Genomic DNA, 21,558 nt, shown 5'->3' with positions numbered 1-21,558 from the left:
GATGGCCTGACATTAATTAATTCTTATAGCCGTCTTTTTAAATTTCATGTTATTTTTTATATGTGGTTTCACTGTATAATCCCGACTATTTTTAAGTTCACCTTGAACTCACATGGAGCCCAGAAGACCTCAAATTTGAGGCGAACTATGCCCCCCCCAATCCTGTGAAGTTCTAAGATTCCAAGCAAGCGCAAGGCGGGGGTGACACACATCTTTAATCTCAGTACTCAGAGGCAGAGTTAGGCAGATCTTTGAGTTCCAGGCCAGCCTGGTCTACAGAATGAGTTCCAGAACCGTCACGGCTACACAGAGAAACCCTGTGCCAAAGAAATAAATAAACAAATAAATAAAACAATAAAAATCAATAAAATGATTCCAAGGAAGCACTATCACACTCAGCTTTTTCTTAACTTTTTAAAAAGATCTGCTGGAGCCAGGCTTCTTTAGGAGGCTGAAGCAGGAGGATTGTAATTCCAAAGGATCCACTATAAGGCCTTGTCTCAAAAACAAACAACAGCCTCATGGTGGTGGTGCATGGCTTTAATCCCAGCTCTCAGGAGGCAGAGACAAGAAGATCTCTGTGAGTTCAAGGCCAGCCTGGTCTATAAGATCTAGTTCCAAAGCTACAGAGAAACCATGTCCCTAAAAACTAAAAGCAACAACAAAAAAAACCAGTAAAAACAATAAACCCCCAAAACTTAAGTGGATTAATAGTATTTTATGAAGAAGATGAAAGCTGCACTTGATATGAAGAGCAACTCAATCATTGTACACAAAATATGCAATGAGCTTGTCAGAAAGGGGAGACGTGGTAGGGCAGGGACTGCATGGGTAGTCTGGAACCTGCCGAAGGGTCACAGTCAGCTGGAAGGTGATGTTGCCCCTGAGCTGTGACCGCCTTTCTGTTTTCTCCTAGGTTCCCCCGCTGCCACTGGCACAGGGACTCTGCTCTTGGTCCTATCTGACATCAATGACAACGCTCCCATCCCAGACCCTCGAAGCATGCAATTCTGCCAGAGGAACCCACAGCCCCACGTCATCAACATCATCGATCCAGACCTGCCCCCCAATACCTTCCCCTTCACTGCTGAACTCACCCACGGGGCCAGTGTCAACTGGACCATCGAGTACAACGACCCAGGTGTGAAGTGCAGTCCCACCTCTCGAGCAGCACTGCCCGCCCCGCTTCTGCCTTCCCCCTTCCGGATTTCCCTTCTCACTCCAGATGTACCCCCTCCTGTATCGGGTGCCAGTTCCTTCTACTTCTCATGCATTCTCCCTTTCCTCTGAGCATACAGTATATAAATATGGGCCCCAAACAATCCCTTCACCCAGCTGCATGCCTTTGGTTCCCTAAACATTTGGATTTACTGAGCTTTTTGTTCTGTACCCTTCCCTGGTCTCATTTCCCTAGGCCAGGAATCTCTCCTTTTGAAGCCAAAGAAGGCCTTAGAATTAGGTGACTACAAAATCAACCTCAAGCTCATGGATCACCAGAACAAAGACCAGGTGACCACACTGGACATCCTTGTGTGTGACTGTGAAGGGGCTGTCAACAACTGCATGAGGTCGGGCTACGTGGAAGCAGGATTGCAAGTTCCTGCCATCCTTGGCATTCTTGGAGGGATCCTGGCTTTGCTGAGTAAGTACAGGGACCGGTGCCCCAGCCTGCGACCTAAGACTGGGACAGGCCATTTCCTAGGAAGAGCTTTATGTTTGGGGCCCAGATTAAACTGCCAACGAGATGAAATAGGACCCAGGGTCTTTCTGTTCTGATTCTTTTTGTGCTTCCTAAGATTGAATGCATGCAAGTCACCTGTGCCTCTCAGTAAAGCCAGAACTCAGACCCAGTGTGCCTGGCGAGGGTCCTCAGAGGCTACATTTTGATTTGGTTTCCAAGTGATGCTGAAGTTTCAGGACTACATGGTGTGGTTACAAGGTCATGGTACTACTCACGGTTCTCGTTAGCACAGCCAAGGCTGGCAGCTACCATCACCCACCCATATTGGAGGACAGATGAGAGAGGAAGTTGAAGCCACCTAACTGTACACTGTGGACACCATTACTGCTCACATCCCGTTGACTCAAGAGCAGCCATACCAAATTGCTAGGCAGCCTTGGAGACTCCTGCTGCTTAACTCCAACTGGTTGACTGAGCCCAGTGATTGCTTGGGAGACTGTGGAGATGGTGGACAGGTTGAGCAATGAATATCCATGAAGAATGGAGATGCTGGAAAGAAGCTGGCTATTTCTGTCCATAATCCTTGATTCGATTTTACCTATAGAGTGTTCTGGACTCGGTACCAGTGCCCTGAGGATTTCTATGATCAATATTTTTTGTTGTTCCTGGCCTTTTTTTTCCTCCCCAGTAGATATAGTTTATTAGACTTGGCTGAAGCTGGGGAGATTCTCATATCAGGCATTTAAAGCAGAAGTTTTGCTAGGAGCCAAATGTCCAACCTTGTAGTAGGAGACTGCTTGTTGGTTCCTGGCCGACTGGCTCAGCTCCTGACCCCAAGTGGGGCACACAAACACCCGGGCCCACAAATGCCATTTATATGCTCCATAGCTGGAGTTTGCGCTGGCAGCACGGCCCAGGAAGCTGCCTTTTAAAAATGTGCAGCCTTTTTTCTGCTACCAGTGAATCAGGAAAACCTCCCTAAAGGGAGCTGTAGCACGCCACCAGCTGGGAAAAAAATGAGGCTAAACTTTGTTTTTCTGTGTCTAGAGTTGATTTTCAAGCTTTTTAAGGTTTTACATGGATTTAGTCCACCAAGTTGGTACACCAAACGTAATGGGAGGCTGCTTATTGGTTCCTGGTCCCCTGACTAGCTTAGACTGGCAAAGTTTTGGCATGTCTGATTCTGGTGGCTGCTCCATGGCCTCTCTCTAACTCCGCCTTCCTCTTCCCAAGCCAGTTTCTTATTACCCAATAAAAGCAATGCATAGACAGAAGGACCTCCCATACCACAACCTGTTTCTTATTTTTTTTAGAGTGTTGTGTTTTGAGAAGGGGTCTCATCTGTAGTCCAGGCAGGTCTGGAACTTACAATGTAGCCAAGGCTGGACTTGAGGTCATTTTCCTTCAAGTGCCTACCCATCTGCCATTTGCCTGGAGTTGCAAGGCTACGGTGCCCATGACAGTTGCTTCCTCTGGTCTCCTTGCCTATGGTGCCCACAATGGTTGCTTCCTCTGGTCTCCTTGCCTATGACTTATCTCCCCCCGCCCGCCCCCTGTGCCTCCTTTGTGTCCAGTTCTGATCCTGCTGCTCCTACTGTTTCTACGGAGGAGAACAGTGGTCAAAGAGCCCCTGCTGCCCCCAGAGGACGACACCCGGGACAATGTGTATTACTATGATGAAGAAGGAGGTGGAGAAGAGGACCAGGTGGGTTTTAAAGATGCAGTATTTAAAATCTGACGGGGTGGGGGGTGTGGTGGGGTTGGTGCCAGATACTGGCAGTGAGTCATCCCCACAGTACTGCTATGGAATACCAGAACTCTGTGATCTCAGTGATACACAAGTCAGGAAGGTGGAGGTTTCTGTCCCACCAGTCAACTCTATCCCGCCAACTGGCTTCTGAATAGCTACACAGAGACTTAACTGGCTATGTTGGGGAAATTCCCATATCAGGCATTTAAAGCAGGTTTTGTTAGGAGCCAGGTGGCTACTCCATCACTACGCCCTTCTTCCCAGCATCCTCTCAGTTTGACCCTCCTGCCTAACCTCCTCTTCCTGCCTAGCTATTTACCAGCTTTTTTATTAAACCAATCAGAAGGCCCCTTGTCAAAAAAAAACCCATCTTCACAGTGTACAGAAGGATTATTCCACAGCATCTTCACCAGACACTATTGTGTTCTCTGGAGCGTTTATTGATTCCATTGAAGCTCATAGCATCTGTAAATCTATGAGGATGCCGCTAACCCAGGCAGGGCTTTGCTGCACGCTGTGTCCAGGTCTGCTGCATGGGAGCCTAATTAATACGGGTTCCAGTAGGCATGCATCACTTGCTGTCTTGTTACCTGGGGTCCCTCACATGACAGAGTCCACTGTTAACAGGCAGAATCAGCTATGGCTGGTGAGGACTGAGTAAAATTTACCAAGCAATAATAATCCAATAGTCATGCCCTGTGAAATGAACAAGACATGAAAGTTTGCATTCATAGAACCCCCAAGTGGTCTTTCTTTCACTGTAAGTTAGGAGACTCTGAATTTTGGAAACGGACATTTCATATGCTTTTGGGCACGTGCTGGTAAGCACCACACAGAGGGTAGTTTTGGGTTTCCCAGTGGCACAGCCTGCGATGCCATGAAGTAAACAAGCCCCGCCCACGCGCCCACTTCTTTTTCTCTTGTTGCCACGTCTTTGCTCTTCTCTCTAGGACTTCGACTTGAGCCAGTTGCATAGGGGCCTGGATGCCCGACCTGAAGTGATTCGAAATGATGTGGCTCCCAGCCACCTGAGCATGCCCCAGTATCGTCCCCGACCTGCCAATCCTGATGAAATCGGGAACTTCATCGATGAGGTAAGTAGGCAAAGCTGTGAGCCAGGGCACAGTGCATTCCTTAACTTGGGAACCGAGGAGAAAAACGTTCCTGTGAGGAGAACCTTCGAATTCTTACCTTATGGTAACTGCTTGTCCAGATCCTTGAGACAAAACCAAAATCTACGTACAAAGACTTTATAGAATTAAAAGAAGTTGCAATGCAGACTTAGTTTGACCTTCCTGCCCCATGATCTTGGTGTCCGTCTTTTCTGTTGCTGCGCTGAGACCAAGGCAGCTTTCAGAAGAGTCTAACGAGGGACTCCAGAGGACTAGAGTCCATGACTATCATGGCAGGGAGCATGGCAGCAGGCACGCATGCATGGCCGGAGCAGTAGAGGGCTCACATTTTCATCTACAAACAGAAGGCAGAGACAGAGATAGAGACAGAGGGAGCTGATTGGAAATGGCTGAACTTTTAAAACCCCAAATTCTATTCTCCATGACACACCTCCTGCAGCAAAGGCCACGCCTCCTAATCCTTTCAAGCAGTTCTAACTTGGGACCAAGCACTCGAGACTACGTAACCCCAGAAGCCTTTGTACTCCCTAGGTAGACCAGGATGGCAGGAGGTAGCAGGAGTCTGTGTCCCACGTTGGGCATAGCTTGAGCATAAGAAACCTTAAGACCTACCCCCCACAATGACACACTTCCTCCAACAAGGCCCCGCTAGTCCAGCAAAGCCATACCTGCTAATAATGCCACCCGGTATGGGCCTATGGGTGTCATTTTCATCCAAACCACCACGTAGAGGATGACTTTAAATTCCTGACCTTCAACTTCACCTTTCAGAGTTAACATTTAACAATGACAGTTTGGCATCCATCCTTTGAGAATCTTCTGGGCTGATCTCATTGTTTTTAGCCTCTGTCCATTCTGATTAGCGGTTTGGGATCCTTGCTTTGGTTTCTGTGTTGATGTGCATGTTATGGATGTTGCTTACTTCAGACACACAGTAATAAATATGGTGCTCTTCCCTTTAGAATCTGAAGGCAGCTGACAGCGACCCCACGGCACCCCCTTACGACTCTCTGTTGGTGTTTGACTATGAGGGGAGTGGTTCCGAAGCTGCTAGCCTGAGCTCACTTAACTCCTCTGAGTCGGATCAGGACCAGGACTACGACTATCTGAACGAGTGGGGCAATCGCTTCAAGAAGCTGGCTGATATGTATGGTGGCGGCGAGGATGACTAGGGACTAGAGAGGAGCCCCTGGGTGGAGCCATGGAAAATGCAGAATAATGTTGCCAGTGGCCTTTCAGCTCCTTCCCCAAGTTTGTAAAAGAGAGACTGACTTGAGATGCAGTTTGCATAGTGGCCTCACTCTACCAGTCTACTGTGTTAGAATGGTTGTCATTTGTTCTTGAAATCAGTTTTTTATTTTTACAGGGCTGGGATTTGAACTCTGCCACTGAGTCACAGGCCCACCCTCTCCTTATTTTAAATTTTCTCTCCTTTTCCATGGATGGGATGAATATGGGGCTTTACAGTGAGAGGCAAGTCCTCTTGTCACCGACCCATTGCCCCAGTTCAATGTTTTTTATTTCAGAATGACAATTCGAGCCTCAGAAGGGTCAGCCAGCACTGACAGTTTTCCTTTATGTGTAAGAGATGGGGAGAGAGTCTGCCCCATTTCTCTTTCATTGTGTATAGGAAATATTTGTTTTTGTTTTTGAGCTAGCGATCCAGTGCCCTGCCCCAGAGCTACAGTTCCAAGTCCTTCACCCCACACTAAAATTTTTAAATTGTGTACTTTCCCACAGTTACCATATTTGTGTTCTTTATTCTCATACCCACTTATGCTCCAGAATTCTGTTGCCCTGCCCAGGTGCTAGTCTATGGTGCGGAAGTGACTGGGTCTTTTTGTGGTGAGAGACAGGTATCGTGGTAGGGGTGCGACTGAACGGGATATTGTGTGATTGAAAACCTTCGTGGTTTTCCTTCCTCACCTCCGGAGTTCTCACTTGAAATGGGCATTCCTTGTGTAGAGTCGCTGTCTTCTAGGTGAAAGCCATAGTGGGATATGTCACTCCAGTTCTCTATTGGGAGCTGTGACCATAGCTAGTAGGAAGACTTTCAGGCCGCAGCTGGTTTCTTATGCTTCCTTCACACCAACGTAAAAGAGTGGTGTGCTCTGAGACTCGCCAGTGCCCAGTGCTGCGGCCAAAGTCAGAGAGCAAATGCGAGAGACTGGCTCGTGGGCAGCACGTGTGACACGGTGCCTGGCCAGCTCACACGCTGATGGTGAGGCTTGAACTCTTTCTCAGAAAATTTCTGGAAGAATAGAGGGGTCTCACCATGTGTTTCCTGGCTGGAGTCCTTGTGCGCGCATGGGAAGCATGCCCTTCCAATGCCTGCTTTTGATGGTAGCTACAGAAAATGCTGGCTGAGTTGGGCCAAGTATGCATAGAAAACTGAGACTATTAGAAATTGTGCATTTTCTCATAGAAGCAGGAAGAAACACTGTTCCAATGGGAGAAAGGGGGCAAGGGCCTTGATTTGAGTCTTTTCTTTGAATTCAAAATGCAAATCTCAGCTTTTTGATAACCACTGGAGAGAATTTTGTTAAAAGTGCTTTACTTGCGACTATTTTTTGGAAGAAAAATGACTGCAATCAACTGTGAGAACTGTTGATTTCTCTGTAGTTTAAATGTCTGATGTAGTCAGTGTAGAGTGTCACTTGTATGTAGTGTGAGTGTATATGTGTGTGGGTGCTGATAATTTTGTATTTTGTGGGGAGTGGAAAGGTAAATAACTGAAACTGTTCCAAAATACATTTTTATAAAATTTATTAAAGAATTTTGTTAAACTGTTGTGACGTTCTGTTGATTTGACTCTACCAGAATTCCAGGTGAGACAAAAAGACAAATGAGGTGAGCTCAGAAGCCCAGCACTGGGGAGGCAGAGGCAGGAGGATCTCTGTGAGTTCAAGGCCAGCTTGGTCTCCAAACAGAAACCCCGTCTAAGGGGGAGGGTGGTGGGAAGGAGCCAAACCATGGAGAAGGGAGGTTGCAGCTGAAATGACTTCTCCACGCTTTCATTCCTCCTGCCTGGGGAGGGGCCTCTGAAGAGCAAGAGCTGCCAAGGGCAGTGGGACAGAAGCAAACCCGCAGTTTCCTCTGCGGTCAGTAAATATTTCTTGATAGTGGAGGCAGCGATTCTGCGTGAAGGAAGATGGTGTGGCCTCATCCCGAGAGACGTTTATCAATTCCCTCCCACTCTCTTCCCCCCATTCCGTGACACTAGAGCTTGAACCTAGGGCTTTGAGCTTGCTAGACAAGGGTCCAACCATCCAGATGTACCCCCAGCTTAGTAATGCTTACTCTTTTGTAAATTTTTTATTTAGCTTTTAGTTTTTAAAAAATGTATGTGAGCCGGGCAGTGGTGGCTCACACCTTGAATCCCAGCACTCAGGAGGCAGAGGCAGGTGGATCTCTGAGTTTTAGGCAGCCTGGGCTACAGAGAGAGTTCCATTACAGCCAGGGCCACACACAGAGACCCTGTTTTGAATCACCCGCCAAATAAGATTTTGTGTGTATATGTGAGTGCTGGTGCCTATGGAGGCCAGAGGTTTCAGATCCTCTACAGCTCGTAAGAGGCAATTGTGTGCCAACCTGTGTGTGTGTGCTAGGAATTGAGTCCCGTAAGAGCAGTATGCACTCAACCACAGAACCATCCTCTCTCTTTCTCTCTTTGGGTTTAAACGTATGCTTTTTGTGGTACTGGGTGCTGTATAGGAAGATTATCCACCTAGTGGGGCGTGGCCTCTTATACTACATACGTGGACACAACCTGCATCCGCCCCTGGAGCTGATAAAGTAAACGCAGCAAATAAAATGACGGGATCCTGGCGAAAATCTGTGTGTCTTGCTCTTGGTCTTCTGTTTGTTTTTATTTTTAAGCAGTGTCTCACTGTGGTCTAGACTGGCCTGAAACTGCCGTATAGTGTAGCTCATCATACTGTCCTTGAATTTGCAACCCTGTCTCAGCTCCCTGAGCACAAATGCCTGGATTGACTCTTCTTTCTTTAAGTCAGGAAGAAGCTGGTGTCCTAGTGTCATTCGGTCACCGTCATTGAACACTGAGAAAAGTAACTTGGGGCAGAAAGGGTTTGTTTGGCTTTCACTGCCAGGCCACAGTCTATCGCTGAGGGAAGTCAGGGCAGGGACTTGGAGCAGAATCCATGGAGGAAACGATGCCTACTGGCTGACAGTCGGGGTTGGGGGTAGGGGAGCAGGAAGGGTCTGAACTCTAACAGTCGGGGTTGGGGGTAGGGGAGCAGGAAGGATCTAAACTGTATAGCCCTGGATAACCTGGAACTTTGTAGTAATGGCTAGTTTAAAAACTCAGATCTGTTTGCCTCTACCTTCCAAGTGCTGGGATTAAAGAAGTCATTTCAGCTGGAAGCTCCCTTCTCCATGGTTTGGTTCCTTCCCGCCCACCCCGCCTTAGTGACCGGGTTTCTTTGTCCTGCCTCTGCCTCCAGAGTGAAGTGCTGGGATTAAAGGCATGTGCCACCACCGCCCCGCTCAAGTTGAACTTTCTTCCCCCATGACTGGCTACATGAGGAGTGTTTCTGCTCCCCAAGACTTCTAGCCATTAATTTGAAAGGGCAGGAGTCAGCCATGCTCCACCCCAGGGCTCCTCAGGGATGGTCAAGGAGCTTTTTACACTAGGTCTTGAGAGGGAAGTGGCCATGATAGAGGACCATGATTGGCTTTTGTCTTTTTTCCTTTTCCTCCTGCTTCAGTGCAGCCAGGGGTGTTCACTGGGGAGGGCACATGTACTAAAGAGTGTGTTCCCAGAAGCATTGCCTGGGGCAGGAAGAGTACAGTAGGAGAGAGGAAGAGGGACAAGGGGAGCAATAGGCTGGAGTGGGGTATACAAGCAAAGGACAACCAGGGTGTGTGGCATGCCATAATCAATTACCCTTATGCTAACTAAAAATTATTAATTAAAAATAAAAAGCATTGTCTTGGGATCTTTGAATGTCCCACTGGGAATTGTGCAGGTGAAAAGCCTATCGCTGATGATCTGAATCTCAAATTCTCTTCCATGTAAACATGACTTGGGGGGTTATAGGTTTAGTATAAAATGAATTTTCTAGTAATGCAAGAGCCATATAAATAGAACAAAAAGGAGCTTTACTAAGGACATTTCAGACCCTTACCACTGGGGATGCCAATACAGTTTATTGGCAGAGGGCATGATCTAGGGGCTCTGGCTTTAATCTCCGTCACCCAATAAACAAATACACATACCAATGGTGATGTTTGTAGCTATCACATTCATAGAGGATATATGTGTGTGTATTTACTTTTAGAATTTTTAAAGAATTATTTTATAGTTACGTGTGTTTTGCCTGCATGTATGTCTTTGCATCACATGTGTGGTTGGTCCTCTTGGAGGCCAGAAAAGGGTATTTGATCCCCCAGAACTGGAGTTATAGATGGTTGTGAGGCACGATGTCGTGATGGGAATTGAACCTGGATCCTCTACAAAAAACAACAAATACTCTCTAAACCACTGACCCATCTCTCCAGCCCCATGTATATTTTTAAATGTCACATAAGGAAATTGATAATACTTAAATAGTTTTTGCTATTGTTGCTTTTTGAGACAGGGTTCTGAACCCATGATCCTCTGACCTCAGCCTCCTTGAATGCTGGTATCATTGGTGTGAGCTGCTCCTCCTGGTTCTATGCACAACTGTGAACATTGTTTTATTGGGTTTCAGTACTTGAGCATTTTCATACTGAAATGTTTATTATTTTACAAGAAACTTATCTTTTTTGTGGTTTTAATACTGAGGATTGAACTAAGCTAAGTGCTCTATCGCGGGGTAACATTTCCAGCCCTTTTAATATTTTTGAGACAGGGTCTCACTAAGATGTGTAGGCTGTCTTTGAACTTTTGATTCTCCTGCTATAGCCTCTATAGTCGCTGAGGGTAGAGGGATGTGCAAGACAAATCGTGCCCTTGCTTAAAGATGTGTGCCACCACGCTCTTGTCCTTTCTTTTGTCTTTTCTATAGAAGTTAATTATATTTTCTTTTTAAAACACTTTAAATTATGCTTGTGTGTGTTTTTGTGTGCATCTGAGGTTTTATATTTCCCATTAACCTGGGTTTACAGTTTGGTGGCCGATATGGGTTCTGGGAATTGAACTTATGTCTTCTGAAAGAACAACACAAGAAACCATGTTTTGTTTCTCATCATGCTCAGAGAAATAAAGATCATAAAAAGCAGTTACAGGGAAGGGGCGTTCCCGGCAGAGAAGGCCCCGCCCATGACCTCGGGCACACCTCCCGCCACACTCAACATGGCGGTCGCGCTGGTCCAGTAATGCGTCAGGGCGCATCTCAGGAGCTGAGCTCCGCTCCAATCATGGCGGCTCCGCAACCTGCGGCGGCTGCGCCGAGCAGACTTCTGGAGACATGTGGTCTGGAGCCGATTCTGGAAGCGCTGAAGCTGCTGCTGAGCCCGGGAGGTGAGAGGACGAATCTTAGCACGAGGCTGGCCCTGAGGCTCGCGGGGCTGCGGGTCTCCTAGACTTGTCCTGGCTGCCACAGCATGCTCCCCTCAGGCCCTCCCGGGTTCTCCGTCCCACTCCCGGGGCCGTTTTGGCCCTGTCCAGCCTCACTTAAAACTTCAGCAAACCAAAGCTCCGGAGGGCCCGCGATCTGCTGAATGCTGATACCCGCCGAGGTCCATTGGGTGCCTCGTTGTTGGTCCTGCTCTGAAGCAGGGACGGTGGCGACACCTTCACACAGGTGTAATGTGAGGTCTCAGCCGCCAGAGGGCTCCGGGCACGCTCGAGATTTGTGCAAAATGCCTAGTGACCCGGAGATGCGGAGCAGGGGCGTTTTGGCTGAGTTTGAGGAAGATGTTTAGGGGTTTCCATTCTGGTATCAGGGATGTACAGTGACATTTTCTAATCTTTTGTGTTGAGTTGACCCTTCCCAATTTAGAATCTGAGGGCACCTAGGGAATGGTGAAACCTTGCGCTACTCTTTCTTGTCGAGTCCCAGTTTGTGGTGGTTTGACTGCCTCTGCCTCTCAAGTGCTGGGGCTAGACAGGCATCACCATTCTCCTTTTTTGTTTGGTTTGGTTTTCTTCCTTTTAGACATGGTATCACCCTTTAGTTATGGCTGTCCTGGACATCACGCCCCAAATCACGTGGCCGACCATGGACCTAGAACTCAGTTCTGCCCAATCTCCTTCTCTGACTAAGGCAAATTATTCAGAATAGAGCTTCTGAGGCTATCTGGAAATGTAGGGAAGCGGGAAAGAAATAAGATCCTATTTACAAAAACAGTATGTATGGGCAGGGAGGTAAAGGCACATGTCAGGTGCATGCTCTCCACTTCAAAAGGTGATCCCAAACGTTACACTGGACTAGAGGGAAGTGAAAAGAAGGTAGTCACAGATGAACGTCTACTCAGTGGCAGCCCCCACAGTGTTCCGTATATGTGTATCTCCTTTAGTCTCTTGACATAGTAAGTACTTGCGTTCGTTTTTGCAGAGGAAGACTTAGGTGCATTGGGAATTGCTCAGAGTAAAATGAGTAAGTGCAGTTTCTTTCACTGAAAGCATGATGAATATACTATATTGCCTCAGTTAAGAGTCTATGGCAGCTGGGCAGTGGTGTCCCAGCACTCTGGAGGCAGAGGAAGAAGAATCTCTGTGGGTTTGAGTCCCTCCTGGTCTACAGAGTGAGTTCTAGGACAGCCAGGGCTACACAGAGAAATCCTGTCTTGAAAAGAAACAACGAAACAAAAAGAGTAATGACAAAATATAGATGTTATTATTTATTAGTCCTATGAATATGTGTGTGTACCTATTTCTGTGAGTGTTTTTGTGTGCGCCATATGCGTGCAGAAGCCTGCAGAGGCCCTGGGGTCAGATCACCTGGGACTGGAGTTACAGGCAGTTGTGAACTGTCACATAGGTACTGGGACCTGAACCTCAGTTCTCTCAAGAGCAGTCAGTGGTCTTAACCAACAACCGTCCCTCCAACTCCCATATTAAAAGAAAAAAAGAGGCAGGTGGATCTCTGTGAGTTCGAGGCCAGCCTGGTCTACAAGAGCTAGTTCCAGGACAGGCTCCAAAAGCTACAGAGAAACCCTGTCACTGCCTGGCTTTTTTTTTTTTTTTTTAAATCCCAAGCTGACTTTTAATTTTGTTTGGTTTTGGTTCTGGGCATACATGTGTATGTGTGCATTTGTGACAGAGTCTAGCTTTGTGCCCTTGGCACCTGCTGTGTAGAACATGTTGGCCTCAGACTTTGGGGATTTGCCTGCTTCTGCCCCCAAGTTCTCAGATTACAGTGCTGTGCTACTCACCTGCCTCTTTTTATTTATTTATTTATATTTTGGTGAGGGTAGATTTTGGGGGGTAGATGGGGCAGGTCTTATTCTTTTGCTAAAGCTATCCTAGAATTTACTGTGTAGACCAGGCTGGCCTCGACTTGAAGCAATCTTTCTGCCTCATCCTTCCAAGTGCTACAGTAACAGATGTACATCTGTAGTCTACCTTGTAACAACTTGTTAAAGGAGAAATAACTGAGGAGGAGCAGCATTATTTTACATGTTTAAACCTCTTTTTGTGTGTGATGCTGGAGATGAAACTTAGCACCCTGTCTCAATGTTTCTGTACTAGTCAGTTTTCATCTGTCTGTCTGTCTCCCTCTCTCCCTCTCTCCCTCCCTCCAACTTGATACAAGCTAAAAGGGAACCTCAATGAGAAAATGCCTCCATTAGATTGACCTGTAGGCTTGTCTGTGGTGCATTTTCTTCATTAATGATTGGTATGGGAGGTCACACTGTGGGCGGTGCTACTCCTGGGCAGGTGGTCCATGGTTGTATAAAAAGCAACGTGAGCCGTGGGGAGCAAGCCAGTAAGCAGCATATCTCTGTGGCTTTTGCTTCAAGTCTTGTCCCGAGTTCTTGCCTTGGCATCCCTAGATGATGGACTTTAACCTGTAAGCCAAAGAAACCCCTTCCTCCCCAGGTTGCTTTTGGTCAGGTGTTGATCACAACAATAGAAACAAACTATACAGTTATTGTGGAATTCTTTTGTCCTTGCAGACGTCTTGGCCACAAAGGTCCCTTATGCCATATTTTAGGAAATGCTTTAGTATCAGGCATGGCACATGTCTCTAATCCCAGCACTCAGGAGGCAGAGGCCAGTCCAAGTAGTGAGACACTTTTAAAACCATGCTGGGGTTGTGGGGAGGGAGGTGGGGTTTGCTGTTGATAAAGAAGAGCCCACATATTCAGGTATGTTTTACTCATCACCGTTACCAGTAGAGGGCAGGGCTGACTGCTGTATCACAAGGCCCAGGCAGAACTCCACCAAGCTCTTGCTTTAAATCACAGCCTTCGTACTTCACGCCTGGCCGCAGAAATCGTGTACCATAGGGAGTCATGGAGAGATTGACTGCTGACCTGAATGTTGGTTAGTAGCTACAGGCTCATGTTTCCTGTTTAGGTGTACGTTTGCTGAAGGAACCGCATTTCAATGCTACTTGGCCTGGTCAGCCCTAGTTTTATAATCTTTAAATACTTTTTTATGTACAGAAGTAACGTGATTTACTATAGAAACATTTAAATGTAATTAAATGGAAAAAGCCTACTGGGCATATGGCTCATTTGGTAATGTGCTTGCTATGTCAGCTCGAGGACCTGAATTCGGGTCCCCAGCACTCATGTGAAAAAAGCCGAGGGCAGCAGTTAGTACCTGTAATCTTAGTACCAGGGAAGAAGAGACAGGAACACTGAAAAACTCTTGTTATTCTGATTCTCATTCATATTCCCAAACCCATCCATAGGTCTCATTTATAGTCCAGGTTAGCCCCAACTTCATGACAACCTTCGTATGTTATCCTATAGTCTCTCAAATGCTGGGACCACAGGTATAAACCACCTCATCCAGCTGTTTCTCACTATTCTTTTTTAAGAAAAAAATTTAGATTTATTCATTTATATGTAAGTTTGTATGTATTTGTGTGTGTGTATGCACACATATTGGTCCATGCACCTGTGTGTGTGTGTGTGTGTGTGTGTGTGTGTGTGTGTGTGTGTACTGAAGCAAGACGAGGGCTTCAGGTCATCCTCTATCTCTCTCTGCTTTTTCTCTTGAGGCAAGGTCTCTTTCGGATTTTAGGGCTCATGTTTTTCTTGGCTAGGCTGAAGCCGGTGAGCTCTGGTAATTCTCCTGTCTCCACCCAATTTAGAACTAGGGTTACAGGCATAAGCCACATGCCTGGGCTCATTACATGTGTGTTGGGATCCAAACACAGGTCCTCAAGATTGTGTACTCAGATGCTCTTTATTACTGAGCCATCTCTCCAGCCCTGTGTCATTACTCTGAAGAACAATGTTGTAACGGTTTCTTTTTATTCATTTATTATTATTATTATTATTATTTTGTTGTTGTTTTTCGAGACAGGGTTTCTCTGTGTAACAGTCCTGACTGTTCTAGAACTCCCATTGTAGATCAGGGTGACCTCAAACTCACTAAGTTCTGCCTACTTCTGCCTCCCAAGTGCTGGGATTAAAGGTGTGCACCACCACCGCCCAGCCCTGTTCTTTTTTATAAGAGCCTTTGGGCTTTACTATATATAAAGGGTAGACAAAAGGAGGGAAACTGAAAGAAGAAAATAAAAAAGTACTTTAATCTCATTACCTAGCTGTTACCATTACCAGAATTTTTTACTTTCTACAGAAATGAATTTATATACATAATACATAGTTTTATTACCTTTAAATAACTTTATGTACAGAAGCAACGTGACTTACTACAGAAAAATTTAAATGTAATTAAGTGAGATAAAGAAAAGCTCTGGACAGATGGCTCATTTAGTAATGAGCTGTGCAAATGAGTTTGGGTTCCCAGCACCCATGTAAAAGCTGGGGGCAGCAGCTCAGTGGTGGTGGTGCATGTCTTTAATCCTGCACTCGGGAGGCAGAGACAGGTGGGGCTCTGTGAGTTCGATGCTAGCCTGGTCTACAAGACAACCAAGACTACACAGAGAAACCCTGTCTCTGGGGGGGAAAAAGCTGAGGGCAGCAGTAGTTTGAGCTGTAATCTCAGCATCAGGAGACAGAAAGAAAGAAAGGGATCCTCAGGGCTCTCTGGCCAGCCAGTCTAGCCAAATTGGTGAGCTTTAGGTTCAGAGAGAGACCCTGTTCCAAAAAATAAGTTAGAGCGATTGAGGAAGACAGCTGATATTGAATTCCAGCCTTCACACACAGGTGCTTGTGTACCCCCCCCCATGTATACACACACATTTAAAAAAGAAGAAAGTAAGAAGAAAAACACAGGAAACCCTAGCATCTAGAGAATACTGTTTATGTGTGTGACTATGAGCGTGTGAGTGCGTATGCACGTGTGTGTGTGTGGTTTTTAAGCCCATCCCAGACTGGCCTGATACTCAAGATCTTCCTGCCCCTGCTTCCCAAACGCTGTTATATATTTGATTACAGCTTTCGGGTAACAGAGAAAGAGTAAACTGAGAACATTTCCGTGCGCTCGCTCCATTATCCACTGGAATCCCCGTTCCCCTCTTATTAACATGCCTTAATGTTGTACATTTGCTACAGGTGGTGAGTGGTGTTCAAACACTGTTATTAACCTAAGTCCATGGTTTACATGGTTGCTTTAGTTTTCCTGATATGTAGTTTGTATAAATTTATAATACCATGCATCTACCATAAATTAAATTTTTAAATTTTATTTCTGTGTGGGCATGTATGCTTGTGTTGGTGTGGGCATACTCATAGCATGGATGTGGAGGTCAGAGAACAATTTTCAGAAGTCAGTTCTTTCCTTTCACCATGTGGACTATGGGATGGAACTCAACTTGGCAAGTGTTCTACCCACTGAGCCATCGTGACGGCCCATAGATTTTTTTTTTTTTCTTTTTAAGGTTTGAGGTTAGGAGTGCAGCTCAGTGGCAGAACAGTCGCACAGCATGCGTAAGAGTCTGGGCTGATCCGCAGCACCGCAGAAAGACTCCCCCACAAAAAGCATTTTCCAGCTGCCTAACAATCTCATCCACAGCACCCCAACTTTTCCATTCTTCACTGGCTGTCTCCTGGGCAGTGTGTTCCATACAGAAGAAAATCTCATTTGTTTTCTTGGTTCATTATTTCTCTTTTTTTCTCCTTCAAAAGGATCAGGCTCAAGTTCACTACAGAACACAAAGCATGATGTCTTGCTGGAGACCCTAAAATCTAACCTGTCTGTGCTGGAGGCCAAGCTTCTGAAGGATGCTCAGTGGAAGAAGCTGAAAGCCCTAAGAGACGAAACTGCTGGTAAGGCCAAGTGGCTGCAGAGCTCCGAAGATATCACTTGGAGTTTCACCTCTCAAACTCTGCTGCTGCTGCTGTGTTTGAAGGAAACCATGACCCGCCTTGTAGCTGACTTTAGTCCAGGTACACCCAACCCCAAGACTCCCGAAGCTGCTCCCGCCCTCAGCCCGGATACACTAAGCGTCTCCCAACAGAAGACCGTCCAGTCTGTTCTGCAGTTTGTTGTCACCTTGGGTGTCTGCCCCTACCTCATGCCTGGTGTGGGACTCCCTCTGAAACACAGGACTGAGTTTGGAGCTGTTGTTCAAGACGTAGTACGTCTGGAGGCTGCCCCCCATGCCACCCGGAGACTGTACACCTGCTGCAGGGTCCTCCTAGATCTGGCTCAGCATGCATCTCTGGGGAGCTTGATTTTCTGCCGCCATTTTGGGGATATTGCAGCAGGTCTGTGCCAGCTGGGGTTCTGCCCAACCAAAAGAAAACCACCAGCCCCCGTGGAAGAGGTAAATGTACAGAGGAGAGAAGAGAGACTATGACTGATAGCGTGTGTACTTGTGTAAAGTCTGAATACATTTCTTAGTTGTTTAGAACGTGCTGATTGAAGGATCTAGAATTCCTTCCTTTCCTCCTCCTCCTATTCCTCCTCCTCCTCCTCCTTCTTCTTCTTCTAGTTTTTTGAGACAGCATTTCTCTGTGTAGCTCTTGGCTGTCTTGGAACTCACTCTGTAGACCTCAAACTCAGAGACCCACCTACCTCTGCCTTCCAAGTGCTGCGATTGAAGGTGTGCACCACCTTGCCCATGAAGATCTAGAATTTCTATCTAATGCCAAAGCACACTGTACTGTGGGCTGTATCATCACTGGCTGTATACAAAAGCTAGCTGAGCAGAGAACCAGAGAGCTAGCCAGTAAACATGTTCCTCCATGATTTCTGCTTTAGTTCCTGCCCTGACTTCCCTCAATGATGAACAGTGACCTGGAAATGTTAGCCTTAGAATAAGCTCTTTCCACCCCAGGTTGTTTTTGGTCAGTGTTTTATCAAATTAACAGAAAACAAACTAGAATAGACATGGTCAACATACAGTAATTGAGGAGATAAGATTTACAAATAGGACACCATTGTGTTTTCACTGAGTGGACCAGTCTCAGGAGCTAGCCAGAGGAACTCCATTAAAGTCTAAATGGGTCAGGGTCACACTGTAAATGCCCTAGTGCTGCCTCGTCACGCTGTTGCTTCTCCTACCTGCTGGGGTCACCTTGTGCTTCTTCCTTGGTATTCATCACAGCTGTAGTAACCCTAACACACCATTTCCCGTGTGTTTACCTGAAAGTCACTATGTCCAAGCAGTGTCACTAAACAGTGTCCAAACCAGAACACCTGCTTTTACTTCAGGGTAAAGCATTGGCAGAACCAGCAGTGCCTGTGGCCTGAGGTCGGCATCTCATCATTGTTTTTGAGGCCCTGAAAACACAAGTATGAAGGCTGGCTCAGGAGTTGACATGATCATACGTTGTGAAGCTGCTCTGTATAGCACCCACATCTCGGTGTGTTACATGTAATTAGCGGGCAGGATCCTGATGGACTGTGAGTGGCAATTACCTAAGGGGATGGTACTGTTGGGCATTAGAAGTACACAAAGCGACCTTCATCCCTCTTTGATAGTTAAGTTCTGAATGCAAGAAAAAAAAAAACAAGTTACCAGAGTAAGAGATGAAAAGTCAAAATATGGGGGTTTCAAGATGGCTCATCGGGTAGAGGTGTTTATCATGTATACCTGGTGACCTGAGTTTAATCCCCAGAACCCACATAAAGGTGCCGGGAGAGAACCAGTTCCACAGTGAAGTAAAATATCACTACTGTTGTTCATAAACACAAAGGTGGAGGAGATCTCTCTCTCTCTCTCTCCCTCTCTCTCTCTCTCTCTCCCTCCCTCCCTCCCTCTCTCCACCTCCTGAGCACTGGGATCAAAGGTGTGTACCACCACCTGGCTACTTATACCGGTGAGGAGAGATCTTTTAAATAAAGACGGAGCTCTATCAGTGCAGTCCAGTTAGACACGCTTACTGCTCATGCAGTCTCAGGAGCCCTGGAAAACTGGCGCCATCTGCCCTGTGACAGGGGGTGTGCACTGCTCTGTCTCACTCCCACGGAGAGAAGAGAGAGGAGCAGTAGACAGCAAGCCGGTGAGTTCCACAGTCACCAGCAGGTAAGCACACCCCCTGCCCAGAACAGAGCAGCTGAGAGATGGAGAATGGACTCGGAGTGTTGCCGAGCACAGCCTCCTCCGTGCAGAAGGGACTAAGAGGGAACACCTTCCTCCTGTCCCCTCTTGAGTTTTAGTAAATCTTACCTGCTGTTTTCTGCCTGGTCTGGATTCCACTAAAGCCAAGTGCACATGTCTTTTAGGTTTTAACGGAAGAGGAAAGAGCCCTATCAAGGGGGTCCTTGAGAGACATCTTGGATCAAGTCTACCAACCATTAGCTGTCCGGGAATTACTTATCCTCCAGGGAGGACCACCCCAGGTATTCAGGCCTCAGACTTACTTGGTGGGAGCTGATGTGTCTTTTTTGCCTGGAAAGTTAGCTGACTTTAGATTCCTATAAAATAGTCTAGTTGAGCCTTACTTCTTTAATAATAATTATTATTATTTTATAGATAGAGTTTCACAATGTAACTCTGATTGGCCTGGAACTCTCACAAAGGTCTGCCTGCCTTTGGTTACTAAGTGGTAGGATTAGAGGCATGTACCACCATACGTGGCCTATATTTTGCATTTTATTTTATTTGTGTGGGTATTTTGCGTGCATGTATGTCTGTGCGCTATGTGTGGCTAGTGCCCATGGAGGCCAGAAGAGGGTGTCGGATCTCCTGCAGTTAAACTGGTTAAAGGTGGTTGTGAATGGCCATGTGGGTGCTAGGAATCAAACCTGGGTCATTTGGAACAGCAGCCAGTGCCCTGAACTGCTGAGCCATCTCTCCAGACCCCTCGCAGTGTAATCCAGGCTACTCTAGAATTCATACTGCTTCAGCCTCCTAATGTGGAAATTGCAGCCATAAGCAACTATGCCCTTCTCTTATTTTAGCTTTTAGATAATTAATTGGTATTTATAAAATAAAGTGTCATTAACTTTCAGGATAATTTAAAAGACCTTTTGTTAATGGAATGGTGGATACTTTCCCAAGATCATGTTCACTTTTTAAAGGCTATGGAAATTTAATGTGAACACACACACACATACACATATTTCCCAAGACAGGGTTTCTCTGTAGCTTTGGAGCTTGTCCTGGAACTCCCTTTGTAGACCAGGCTGGCCTCAAACTCAAAGAGATCCATTGCTCTCTGCCTAGGATTAAAGGTGTGCACCACCACCACCTGCCATCACATATATTTTTTGTTTTGTTTTTGAGATGGTCTTCTGTGTAGCCCAGGCTAGTTTGAATTTGTGTTCTTCCTGCCTTCTAGCTTCTGAATGCTAGATTCTAAATGTGCATACTATGTATGTCTCATAAAAAATAGAAACATACACATATTTGGTTTTGGCTTTTAATTAAAAAATATCTCTTTTATTTGAGGAGTGTGAATGTTTTGCCTGCACGCGCACCATGTGTTTCCTGGTGTTTGCAGAGGTCAGAAAAGGGGCTTAGATTTCCTGGAACTGGAGTTGTAGATAGTTATGAGCCACCAAGCAGATGCTGGGAATTGAACCCAGGTCCCCTGCTAAGAGCAACTAATGTTCCTAGCCATTGAACTACCTTTCCAGCCCATATGTTTGTTTTGAGACAGAGTCTCACTCTACCGTTCAAACTGGTTACTCACTATGTGGCACAGGCTCTCCTCCTGCCTCAGCCTCCTAAGTACCAGGAGCCACTCTGCCTAGCTTTGGATCTTTTTAATTTGTAATGCTGGAGATGGAACCCAGGACCGTGTACATGTTAGGTAAGCAGTCTATGCTGGGTGGTGGTGGTGGCACACTTTTAATCCCAGCACTGGCAGATCTCTGAGTTTGAGACCAGCCTGGTCTATAGAGCAAGTGACAGGACAGCCAGGGCTATGCAGAGAAAACCCTGTCTTAAAATATTCAAAATTAGTCTACCACTGAGTTATATCTTCAGCCTCTGTATTAATTTTCTAAAATTATTTGTGTTGGGGGAGGATGTACATGCGAGATCATGGATACCACAGGGTACATGTGGAGGGAGGTCAGTACTCTCTTACCATTTGGGTTTGGGGAATCAAACTCAGGTCATTAGGCTTGGGTGGCAAGTGCCTTTACCCATTTGCCATCTTTCTGTTCTCTAGATTTTTGTTTTTAAACTAACAATTGCCTATTGGACAATTTTTTTTTGCTTGTTTTTTTTTTGTTTTTCGAGACAGTGTCACTTTGGTGCCCTGTGTCACTTTGGTGCCTGCCCTGGAACTAGCTCTTGTAGAACAGGCTGGCCTCCAACTCACAGAGATCCTCCTGCCCCTGCCTCCCGAGTGCTGGGATTAAAGGCATGCGCCGCTACCACCACCCGGCTGGACAATATATTTTTTTTTGACAGAAGTATTTGTGCTTCTTCTGTTTTGAATGAAATAATCTGAGTTGAAGAAATTTAAACTAGAGCTATCACTGTTTCTAGTCTCATTCTAAATATATGGTTGGCATAAAGATAGTTTTTTTTTTTTCTTTTGAGAGCGAGTTTTGCTAACTTACC

At 46.1% G+C, this 21,558-nt stretch overlaps 2 protein-coding genes across 7 annotated transcripts in view; both read left to right on the top strand.

Annotated features, from left to right (window-relative positions):
- LOC125397962 (cadherin-1) overlaps positions 1–7,354 on the top strand; it is a 62,604-nt gene extending 55,250 nt beyond the window's left edge. The window contains exons 12-16 of the mRNA XM_048430500.3: positions 917–1,141; positions 1,415–1,642; positions 3,256–3,386; positions 4,382–4,525; positions 5,527–7,354. Coding sequence (XP_048286457.2) covers positions 917–1,141; positions 1,415–1,642; positions 3,256–3,386; positions 4,382–4,525; positions 5,527–5,736 — 938 coding nt within the window. The 3' untranslated portion in view covers positions 5,737–7,354. The remainder of the gene's footprint in view (positions 1–916; positions 1,142–1,414; positions 1,643–3,255; positions 3,387–4,381; positions 4,526–5,526) is intronic.
- A 3,491-nt stretch (positions 7,355–10,845) lies between these two features.
- Tango6 (transport and golgi organization 6 homolog) overlaps positions 10,846–21,558 on the top strand; it is a 163,741-nt gene continuing 153,028 nt past the window's right edge. For 3 of the 6 annotated variants that reach the window (XR_015735907.1, XM_087900178.1, XM_087900181.1), the window contains exons 1-3: positions 10,847–11,030; positions 16,721–17,361; positions 19,266–19,382. Coding sequence is in view for 4 of the 6 variants with exons in the window: in XM_087900178.1 (XP_087756304.1) it covers positions 10,886–11,030; positions 16,721–17,361; positions 19,266–19,382 (903 nt within the window). In the remaining 2 variants the exon portion in view is untranslated. Of the gene's footprint in view, positions 11,031–16,720; positions 17,362–19,265; positions 19,383–21,558 lie in introns of all 6 variants that reach the window. The other 3 variants (XR_015735906.1, XM_087900179.1, XM_087900180.1) reach the window with 2 other exon arrangements.

Source organism: Myodes glareolus, chromosome 22 (genome assembly GCF_982192425.1).
Source record: "Myodes glareolus chromosome 22, mMyoGla1.1, whole genome shotgun sequence".
NCBI classification, from domain to species: Eukaryota; Metazoa; Chordata; class Mammalia; order Rodentia; family Cricetidae; genus Myodes; species Myodes glareolus.
This window is presented reverse-complemented; position numbering and strand designations above follow the sequence as displayed.